The 11,691-nt window shown below is 36.3% G+C and overlaps 1 protein-coding gene across 2 annotated transcripts in view; it reads right to left on the bottom strand.

The window, feature by feature from the left end:
• Positions 1-2,654: 2,654 nt before the first annotated feature.
• LOC108372041 (acyl-CoA Delta(11) desaturase-like) overlaps positions 2,655-11,691 on the bottom strand; it is a 12,324-nt gene continuing 3,287 nt past the window's right edge. Inside the window, exons 2-4 of one of the 2 annotated variants that reach the window (XM_017627675.1) lie at positions 4,664-4,794; positions 3,785-4,176; positions 2,655-3,677 (exon numbers count right to left, since the gene is read on the bottom strand). In XM_017627675.1, coding sequence (XP_017483164.1) covers positions 3,281-3,677; positions 3,785-4,176; positions 4,664-4,794 — 920 coding nt within the window. In that variant the 3' untranslated portion in view covers positions 2,655-3,280. The remainder of the gene's footprint in view (positions 3,678-3,784; positions 4,177-4,663; positions 4,795-11,691) is intronic. The other variant, XM_017627674.1, reaches the window with a different exon arrangement.

Here is an 11,691-nt window from a genome sequence, read left to right on the forward strand (position 1 = left end):
GATTTGTATAGAGACACAGACTCTCAATCTGGGGACTATTTCGGGATTTTAGAGATTTTCGGGATTATCGGGAACTATCGATACTATAATCGATAATTCATCGGTTTTGTTATCAATATTTTTACGGATTTTGTTATCGAAATTATTATCGATATTGCTTTTGATTTTGCTAACCAATTTTTCGGAGCTTATCGATAAATAAACGATATTTTTTATCGATTTTGTTAAAGATATCTTAAAAGATTTTTTTGTTGATTTTTTAATAGATTTTTTTACTCTTTTGTAATCTATTTTGTTATCGATACTCTTATCGATTTTATTATCGATTTTGTTCTCAATGTTTTCATAGATTTTTTTTATCGATTTTTTATATTATTACTGCTTTAGTTATCGATATCTTTTTCTTAGCAAATATGTGCTTTCGTTTTTGACTTGGATGTGCTCTTAACCAAACCACGTATTCTACATTTCCCGCTCATTAAGAACCGCCACCGAAGATGTAGTCGGATTTCAGCAAGCATAAAAAACAACTGGTACGACGAGGAGTGTCAAAGACAAAAGATGACGAGACGAGTTACGGAATGTTTCAAGGCCCGGGCGTACTCCTGTAAGAACAACAATGGCGACTTAGTTACCGATGTTCAGAACGTACTTAAATTATGGAGGGAATACTTTTCCAGCCTACTGAATGGTGGCAGTACGGAAAGTTGTGGAGAAGAAGAACGCGAGCCCCCAGTCGATGATGAGGGAGTGGCTTTGGGCCGGGATAATCCACCATAGACCAGATATTCACAATACGCCAAATGTTTTAAAAGACTCATGAGAAAAGGATCGACAGTCACCACCTATTTATCGACTTTAAAGCCGCTTTCGACAGAACTAAAACGAGTTGCCTATACGCGGCTATGTCAGAATTTGGCAACCTCGCCAAACTGATAGGGCTATATAAAATGACGTTGAGCAATGCGACTAGCTACGTCAGAATTGGGAAAGACCTCTCCGAGCCGTTCGCCGTCAAACGGGGTTTCAGGTAGGGCGACTGCCTTTCATGTAACTTCTTTAACCTGATGATGGAGAATATAATAAGAACTGCAGAAATAAATCGCTCACGAACAATTTACTACAAGAGCGTGCAATTGCTGGCTTATGCCGATGACATCGAGATCATCGGTAACAAAAACCGCGAAGTCTGTTCTGCCTTTATCAAGTTGGTTAAGGAAGCAAAACGAAGGGGTCTGGTGGTAAACGATGACCAGACGAAGTATCTCCTATCATCACAAAGGCACATTCGTACCTTGGCACCCACGTCACTGTTGGAAGTTATATTTTCGAGAAAGTAAAGAATTTCGTTTACTTGGGAACCGCCATTAACATCAATAATAATGTCAGTATGGAAATCCAACGCAGAATCACTCTTGCCAACAAGTATAAGTCACTCATCATGCCCCTGCTGGTATATGGCGCAGAAGCATGGACAATGGCAACAACCGATTAGGCGGCTCTTGGAGTGTTCGAGAAAAAGGTGAAAGGAGAGAAAGCAGACGATGGAACGGTGAACTGTATGAGCTTTAGAACGACATGGACATAGTGCAGAGAATTAAAATACAGCGGCTCCGCTGGCTTGGCCATGTCTTTCAAATGGACACCGACGCTCCAGCTCTCAAAGTATTCAACTCGGAACCCGCTGGTGGTAGCAGAGGAAGAGGAACGCCCCCACTGAGATGGACAGACCAGGTGGAGAAGGACTTGGCTTCACTTGGTATTTCCAATTGGTGCCAGTTGGCACAGAAAAGAAACGACTGGCGTGCTTTGTTGAAATCGGCCAAAATCTCGTAGTCGGCTACAGCGCCAAATAAGAAAAAGAGGAAGATTACTTGTTTGAATCATTTTAAATTTTTGCGAATTTGAAGCCTTTATTAAAATTACTAATCTGATATCTTTTGCTTACTTTGCTAGAGCAAAAGTGCATAGCGTCGTTTTGCTTCTCCGGGCATTTGTTTCTCCCGTGAAGGAAATCCTCTAATAATTAGCTCTCAATTTGTCAAAGGTGACATTTCCATCATGAGCGAAGCAAAAACCCCTGAATTAAGGAATAAAAAATAAAGGAAAAAACGACATTTTCTATTCTCCCACAATACAGGCAGGCGGTGGAATGCATTACAATTTTAAAACTTAACAGAATGTCTATCTTTATTTAAATATTTAGTTGAAATGGCTTATAAAAAATGAAGGAAGTGGTTCCCATTTCTTTGCCATTTATTACTAAATCTTTTTTTTTTTTGGAGGCGGAGGGGGTTGTTCGTACTCAAAGCACCTACAGTATTTATCTTCTTTCCGTCGTAACATATTATTTCTGCCAGTTATGAGGGAAGATCAATTAAGCGAGCGCAATTATGTGGGTAAATTAAGATGTATCTTGTAATCTTTATATACCATAAGACAGAAGTTTAATAAATAGTGAAGCAATGAACTGTACTAATTAGATTTAGCCTCTTGTGTTGAACAAATTTTTATATACGAGGTTTTAATTGATTACCTGGAGAACCCCACATAGTAGTTTTAAATATAATAAGGTTAGAAAATACTTACATATTTCCAATAAAACGACATCGTTTTGATTTAAAAGGTTTTGTTTTTAATTTTATACATATGTATTTATTACTTTTATTTTTGTTTGCACTTTTACATAATAATTGGTCCCAGGACAAAGACACTTATTACAATTATATTTAATATTATTAGACGACTTTAAATTGAGACTGCTGACTTAAATTATGTACTAATTGTAAATAACTTGTTGCACAATTATCCCATTTTGTGTTGTTTCAAAACAGTAAACAAAGTTTTTTTTTTTTTTGAAAGTTAAAGTTTTTATCTGCTGTCACTACATTCTTTCATTCTTGCGAAATTTGATAATCCACATTTTTACTTAATCCTACTTTTTCCTTTATTTATTAGCAGACATCAACACACTCATTTTTATGTGATTTGAAGTGTCCTATATTCAGAAGTCCGCTCACCGCAATTATAGTTAATAATTATTCAACTTTGATCCAGGTATGACTAAAGTTTAGTAAATATATATTATATATTCTTTAAACTTATATATACGTATATGTATGTTGACAATACACCCAGTACTAATTAATCGCCCCTTTAGTTACGCATTACAAGAAAAATAAACAGCCACACGTCCAAATTTTTATGAGCTCCGACGTCTCCCGCTCACTTAACCCAAGTTGATAGTCACCCTGTCAAAGTGGCAACCATTTATTCGATTCTACGTTTGCACCTTCTTATTCAAGTTCTCATTCTCGTCCAGTTTGGTGCTCTCCGTGCTGCTAGATTCCGCATCGGAAGCCTCGAATTCTGGATCGGGCACCTCCGAGTAATGGAAATGGCCCACTGATGGAGTTTCGGCTGTCTTCTCATTCGATGGATGTGTGCCATCGCCATATTTCTCAATAACGCGACGCACCAAATCTTTCGACGGTTCCTTCATATCCCAAGCCCAGCCGATGCGATGGAATGTATCCAACAGCATTGTGGTAAAGTTGCCCAGGTAGTTGCCAAGCTCAGCTGCTTTGTAGTCCCAAGGGAAGACATGATGATAGTTGTGCCAGCCTTCTCCCATGGCGATGATGGAGACATAGATATTTTCGGTTGGTCTGATACGACTAGAAAAAAGAACCAAAAAGTAAAGGTTATAAACATTAGGCCACAATCTTTATAAGTGATAGTATATTTAATAATTTGAAACATTTATGGGCGACTAACGACTCACTTGTCATAGGGACGCGTGCCATACATGTGGGCGGCGCTATTGACCGACCATGTGAAGTTCAAGCTGCAGACGTAACGGAAGAGACATTGTGTAATGAAGGCTAGGTAGAACTCCTCGCCCCAAAAGTAAATTGGCACCATGGTGGGCAGCACAAAGCAAAGCATGATTTTCAAAGGAATGAAGTACTTTTGATGGAACTGAACAACGGGGTCGTTCATCACATCACTCATATCCAATTGCCGACCGCGGCGTAAAACTTCGGGATGCTTCAGCATCATCAGCCAGCCGACATGAGCAAAAAAGAAACCACGATTCGAGTTGTGTGGATCGGCATCAGTTTCGGAGTATTTGTGGTGCACGCGATGGTCGCGTACCCAATCATACAGAGTGTTCTGAATGAGAAGAAATAAGAAAGGACTCGAGTTTGATTGATTTCAAAGGTGAATGAAAGAGGCTCAAAACGCGAACGTTATACATATGTACATTACGTATGTAGCCTTAATAATTACATATCGAGGGCTTATATTCAATACAATCTATCTCTAATTTTCACAAAAACTACTTTGTGATAATAGAACCCATCTGGGACTTGCCTGTCATCACTGATGTTAGTTCTGACTTTGCAATTTAATAGTAAATTCTTCCGCCAAGCGTGGTTAAAGGTCAGCATTAACATTACCGATGCCAGTTAAGGCTTAGGTGAGCTTTTAAATCAGAATCTCATTTTTGTGAAAAGTGCAGATAGAGGGTATTGAATATAAGCCCTCGATATATATTTAAATTTGTACAAATTGCATGTGTACTATGTACTTTGTCCTACACTAAATTGATATGAAATGACCTGAGTACAGTCAGAGCACTTAATTATAATTTAAATACCTGTCCGGCAACAGAGAAGCAAATCATCAATATACTACGCAATGGCACATTGGCCTTGTACGAGCGATGGGTCCAGAAGCGATGAGCACCAGCAGTTACGCCAAAACCAGCAACACCACCCATAAAGAAAGCTGAAACGGGAATGGGAATGAATGTACATTTGAGTGTGTTTAGAGATAGTTTAGTTACGTCAATTAAATAAGTTTCACTCAAACATGATTTGGTAATATTTACAATTTTCGGTAATAGTTACCAAATCTTGTGTTGAGGGGAACATATTTACATATTTAGCTGAATGTGAAGTTAGAATCTTAGCTAATGTAAACACTCAAATTCAAACATCTTTAAACACATGTAAATAAATATATGTATCTTACGGGCCAAACCCGATTTTAGAACAAACTAATATTTCATAAGATAACTAAATTAATTAATTCTACCACTAAATTAGCCAAACACTAAATATGTGTAAGCGCCAATCTATTATTATTAATACCTACATCCGATTCATCCACCCGCATGACCCAGTTTAGCCTAGACCAAACTAGTTTGGCCGATAACATATACACAAGACAAAGGACTTGGAGAAAATTTAGGAAAATGATTTCATAATTCAAGTATTTTTTGCAGGGCTGATTCGGTGACTAATTTCGCCTTATTGCGAGTTCGATGTGAACAAATATTCCCAAAAATTAAAAAGGAAAGCGTAAAGAATTTTCCCAATATATATTTTGTGTGCCTGTTAAATTATGGGAACAATTTTTTTACGTGGAGTTGACGATAGAGCTGACTATTTCTCAGTTAACCAATCGATTGAAAAATTTGATAAGTCAAATCTTAATTTACTGGAATAATCATATGTGACACTCATATACTAATTAAGGCCGTAAGCACATACTAACCCCTAACTATTACTGGACGTTAGGAAAGGGAATCTACCCTGGATATACATAGTAATAGTTACCGCATAAAGTGTTCGGGGAGCGAAATGATTTAAAAATTTCGCATATCCCATTCATTTCGTAGGCGTTCTAATGTACATGCATATATGTATGTACATAAATACATATCNGGTAACATATACACAAGACAAAGGACTTGGAGAAAATTTAGGAAAATGATTTCATAATTCAAGTATTTTTTGCAGGGCTGATTCGGTGACTAATTTCGCCTTATTGCGAGTTCGATGTGAACAAATATTCCCAAAAATTAAAAAGGAAAGCGTAAAGAATTTTCCCAATATATATTTTGTGTGCCTGTTAAATTATGGGAACAATTTTTTTACGTGGAGTTGACGATAGAGCTGACTATTTCTCAGTTAACCAATCGATTGAAAAATTTTATAAGTCAAATCTTAATTTACTGGAATAATCATATGTGACACTCATGTACTAATTAACGCCGTAAGCACATACTAACCCCTAACTATTACTGGACTTTAGGAAATGGAATTTACCCTGGATATACATAGTAATAGTTACCGAATAAAGTGTTCGGGGAGCGAAATGATTTAAGAGTTTCGCATATCCCATACATTTCGTAGGCGTTCTAATGTACATGCATATATGTATGTAAATACATATAGTCGCCTGGGTAAAAGATTGTCGTATGTTACGCACGCACATATGACGCTTACGACAATCTATTACCCAGGCGACGATATGTAAAATTAAATCATCCTGCAAAAGTGCTTTCAAATGTTCAACTTCAATCACATTTCGTTTAAACACGAGAAGTTGTCGGGTGGTGCAGCTGGTGCAGAGACACGAGTTGGTCTGTTACGCCATGACAGAGCACCACTTTTGTAAGTACTCCAGTATACCACAAATAGACTACAACAAATACACTAGACCAAATACTAAATTTAAAAATTTATGAACACTTCCTCCATTCCTCAAGTACCGTATTTATTTTTTCTTCACAAATGCTTTTACTGTTTTCTTATCACCTTAAATTGGTGCATTGTGTTCATTGAATATTCATATTTGCATGCTAACTTTTTAACAAAATTTGTCAATTCAATTACCATGTGCGACATTTTGATTGCGTGAGAATACACCGTTCATTGAATTTGACTACAAATGCAGTCATCACTATGAGCGTAAGCAATGGGTATTTATGTACATACATAGTTACCTCTTCATATGGTGCATGACGAGTCAATATGCTAATTTGGGTGATTAAATTGGAATGTGATGCTTTTACTAAGTCAATCCGTAAAAATGAATAGGAAGTGAGCTAGTCATTTTGCTTTACCGCTCTAGTATACATATGTTTTTTGAGGAATTTTAAGTGCAAACTCCATAAGCCGGATTTTTAGAGTTTAGCGTAATACTACTACGGATATCACAATATGTGTACACAAAATTAAGTTCAGGAGTGCTATTTTAATAATTTTGCAAACATAACATCCCTTTTCTCGAGAGTTGATATAAACAAGGCAGTTGTTTTTGAGTAGAAATTTAAAACAACTCCATCATAGAGGCGTATCAGGCAAGCATCTATGGATCTGTGCATAGGGCAAATTACCGAGCATTTATCCTGAGTCCTAAACAGTGTTGCCAGATACAAATTTCGGTTGGAGCTAAATAATACTAATACATAGTAGCTAAAATGCAGAGCAACATATGTATTTTTGTAAAGTTTGAGCATTTATTGACGTAAGGTTCTTTTTACATTTTCGGCGCTTTTAATAAAAACAACGAATTTTATAAGTTTAAGTGCTGAAAAATCGTTTGAAACCAAAATAAGGGGCTTATATTTCGAATGCGTTGCTATGGCACTTATAACAGTGAACTAAAAATACAACTGTTAAGTCTGTAATTTCAGAAATTTGAATTGAATAATTTTTTCGCAAAATTTGTCTGGAAAGTTTTACTTTCAGCTCTCCCTAAAGGTAAAATTAGTAAGGTAAAACCAAATTCGCGCTAACAGAAAAAGGATTTTCTTCTAATTAATTTTTGAATTCTTTAACCTAGATCCAAGAGTTTATGGTGGTGTGGTGGCATTTTATCAATGCTTAAGTTTTGGCTTACATAAAACAAATACAACTAAAACTTTCTGGAGCTAAAAAAGTGCTAGATAAATTGGAAAATAGCTAAGAAAAGAGCCAGGAGCTAAAACCCAATTTTCGAAGCTAAATGGAAAAATAAAGAGCTAAATCTAGCTCCAAAAGCACCAAAATGGCAACACTGGCCCTAATCCTCAACGGAATTCTTTGAGAATGAATCACCTTTTGTCTTTAAGTTTAGCCAGAAAGGCAACGGAGTCAACTACCACAAAGCCTGCAGTAGGTCTACAAACGATCAGGGAAGAGATAATAGGTTTGAAAGAACAACGCCAGCGGAGCACAAAAGGATTTCACCTGAAGGGATATATCTATGATTTTAATTAAACTTCCTAAAGTTATACTGATGATTATCACGAGCATACTTACTGGCCACAACAGACTAAGAGGTTATCTGATAAATTGGGGATATGTTCAAATGATCTCTGTTGCTATTAGCTCTCAGTTAAGGAGACACCATTGGAACTGCTCCTTTAGTGTGATTCTGTTTCGAAAAAAGAGTTTAGGGTCAATGGGCCTAAGATGAGCACACATAGTCCCTACCTTTAAAACCTCTTCTAAGCTTTCTGGGAATTGGAAGACTAGACGAAGTGTTGTGAAGAGTAGAGGGCACTATATGTAGATCCGTTACGTCGCAGTGATTACCCGTTATTATTATTTATCTATCTGTCCGTTGCGCACATCCATTAATTTATAATTTCACGCCCTAACAATGATCGAAGATTGTTAGCCAAAGTACATTCACAATTACATACATACATACATATCTATCTATTGTTATAGGTTCATGTTCAAAGCAACCATTTTCCAAATAACATACTTTATTCACCTTACTGAATGCAATTATCAAATCATCTATCTAATTGCATAGCGAAAAGCAAGCAATATTAGTTCATACATACATACATACATACATTATTATTGTATGCTCTTATGCAAACACTAAATATACATATGTAGATGTATTTACAATATTTTACATTCATGTATGTACATAGGCAGTATATAAATACATATGTACATATGCACCATTAAATACTTGTACATATGTATTTACATTTTTGCGTTGCTCAACTTGGGTCAGTTTGCAGTATTTTGCTGTTCGTTTCGACTGAACGGAATTAACCTTCAGCATGTTAATTTCTTCTTCTTCTTCTTCTTCTTCTTTGTATGCTTCTTCTGTTCATTTATTAATTTCCAATTTGGTTTTTTGGCTGGCAACACAAAACCGGTTATCATTGATTGACTATGAGCCAAAACATTTGAGGCTGGCCAACTTCACATCTTCGACGGATGTCACACATACTAAGTTCACACATTTCGAATTTCATGCGATTGAGGCCTCTAACTTTCGAGATGTAAAACTTTCAAAATGTTCACATTTCATTATAAGTATACTGGTACGTAAATACTTGCGCGTGGGGAGAAATTGATCAGTCGTTAAATCTTTAGTTTGAAGGTCATTATGTCAATATGTATGTACAACATAGCGCAAGACAAACCAGATCGGCCATAGATTTTTTCCAAGAGTGAAGCAATCATAACAAAGAGCGTGTGCGTATGCACATATGTACATATATATATTTCCCAATCGAGCGATGACAAAGCAAAAAAATTTATGTATTTCACAAAAGTGTAAACATAACGCACAAACATACACACATACCTACATAGTATGTACATGCACTACTACACTAACGTATTCTGTGGTAATACCAAAAAAAAAATGCTAATCTTATTTAATTGAGGAAGTTAGACCACGCCACCAACCAGTTCATACAAAATACTCGCTTAATTGGGGAATCCCGCTAAGTATCCCATCCAGCACAATGCTGCTGCCGAATGACTAAGGCTTTGCTTCTAAATGTGTTTATGACGTCTTTAATTTTGAATTATCGTCTCTGCAGTTCGAGACCAGACGGTTATTGACCAGCCGTGATTTTTTGAAAAGTGCTTATTTTTTTCTTCAAAATGTACTTTATATTCATTAATCGAAGCGCCGATGGCAATACTAATGAATTTTCAATATTTTATTTGCATATAAAATTTGCATTTGGAAGGAGTACAAAGCAGAAAGAAACTGCTTGAAAAAAATGTGCATCTTTTATAATCAAACATATTATAAAGATTAGCTATGGTTGTTGCGATTTTAAACCATTTTTTTTACTGTATTTAAGTATTTGTTTGTTTTAATTTGCCAGGAATGTTTTTAATAAACTCTTTTTTGAAATAAAGTTTAGACTAGTTTTCATACCAAGTTCCAATACTCTAACTCAAAAATTTCCACAGACACACAGTATCAAAAATTCAGTTTATATCGGGCTGCCACGCCCCCTTTTCCTATAGCCCTAATACTTCTCCATGAGTATGGAACTGACTTGATACAGAGTTCTAGTACTCTATCAAATAAAAACACTTCTAAAGATAAGCCGTATTGAAAATTTAGTATATATAGGACGTCCTAATGTCCGTTTTTCTCCATGAGTATGAAATAAGTTTCATATATCTCTCACCAAATTCCAATACTGTACCACAAACCCTTCCAGAGCTACACTGTATGAAAATTTGTCTGGGAGGCGCCCCGACCCTATTTCTAATAACGCTCATTTTGGCCGCTGAGTTTGGGATCTATGTACATATATTTCGATTATCTTCCCACCTAGTCGAAGCCACAAATACTTCCAGTAATAATAATAATAATAGATTGGTGCTTACACATGTGTTAGTGTTTGGCCGAGCTTTTCCTCCGATTTGCGGCGTGCGCCTTGATGTTGTCACACAAAGGGGAGGCACCTACAGTTTTACGCCGACAACGAACGGCGATTGTGTTTTTAAGAAAAGTTCTTTTTCATAGCTACATACATACTGAGAAGAACTTTTTTATTTGTTTTCGTGTTGGGGCCATCACTTTGGGTAATGTAATCTTGGATAGTAGACCATTAAACCTTTGAAACCAGCTTTAAAACTCCCATATATGTATGTATATGTATACGTACATATGTACTTTCTTTTTATAAGTAAAAAATATGCTCCATAATACAATATCATAAAATATAATGCCATCCATGTATGTTCGCACATGCATTCATATGTATGTACATAAGCATACGAGTATTTTATCGTATAAATGACTAAACTATAGTATGTAGCGGCACCAGTAAAATACTTTTGTGAACTTGCATCACGTGATGGGATTTCCCAAAATTTCTCATCTCCAACATAATGCGTAAACGCATCAGCTGCAGTGCAACATCGCAGCACACACATACGCGCGAGTGGCACGTGAAGCCAGCCATCCAGTCCAACCGCGCGGAGCATTAAATGTGCATCGAAATTACTTTAGCTGATCTTTCGCACACTTTATCGCCGACTCAATGTCAAGCAGGCAGTAAATAAAATAATGAGCACAAAAGCAAAGCATGCGCCTGAGGAGCCGCACAGAACAGATAGACTAACCGGCCAGACGACGGTTTAGACGCCGAAAAACGCACAGACGCTTTAGTAGATACAAAGTTGTTCATATAGCATACGACACCCAGGGGCAGAGAAACTGTTAATACATATATGTACCTATATGTATAAGTACAAACAGTTAACACATTTACATATATGAAGCTAAATTATAATCGACTGATTTACATACATATTTGTTTTGTCCGCCACTTGATACACAGATTTGCACAATTGCAGCAGAATGACATTATAGCCGATATATGTATGTATGTATGTATGTATTTACATCAGAGCTGGGCACTTTATGATTATGAATTCATTTTGATTACTTAGGATTACGATTATTGCAATTGTAATCCCGAAAATTTTCAGCATTACGATCACTGTAACTGTAATTATAACATGCTTTATTGCCAATACTTTAGTTGAAATCCTTAAAATTTAACGGCCACGACTATTGCCATCGTAGTCGTACTTTTTATGATAACGATTACAGCAATCGTTATCC

Source organism: Rhagoletis zephyria, unplaced genomic scaffold (assembly GCF_001687245.7).
Source record: "Rhagoletis zephyria isolate East Lansing unplaced genomic scaffold, Rhagoletis_zephyria_1.1 Rzeph_scaffold_05386, whole genome shotgun sequence".
In the NCBI taxonomy this organism is placed as follows: Eukaryota; Metazoa; Arthropoda; class Insecta; order Diptera; family Tephritidae; genus Rhagoletis; species Rhagoletis zephyria.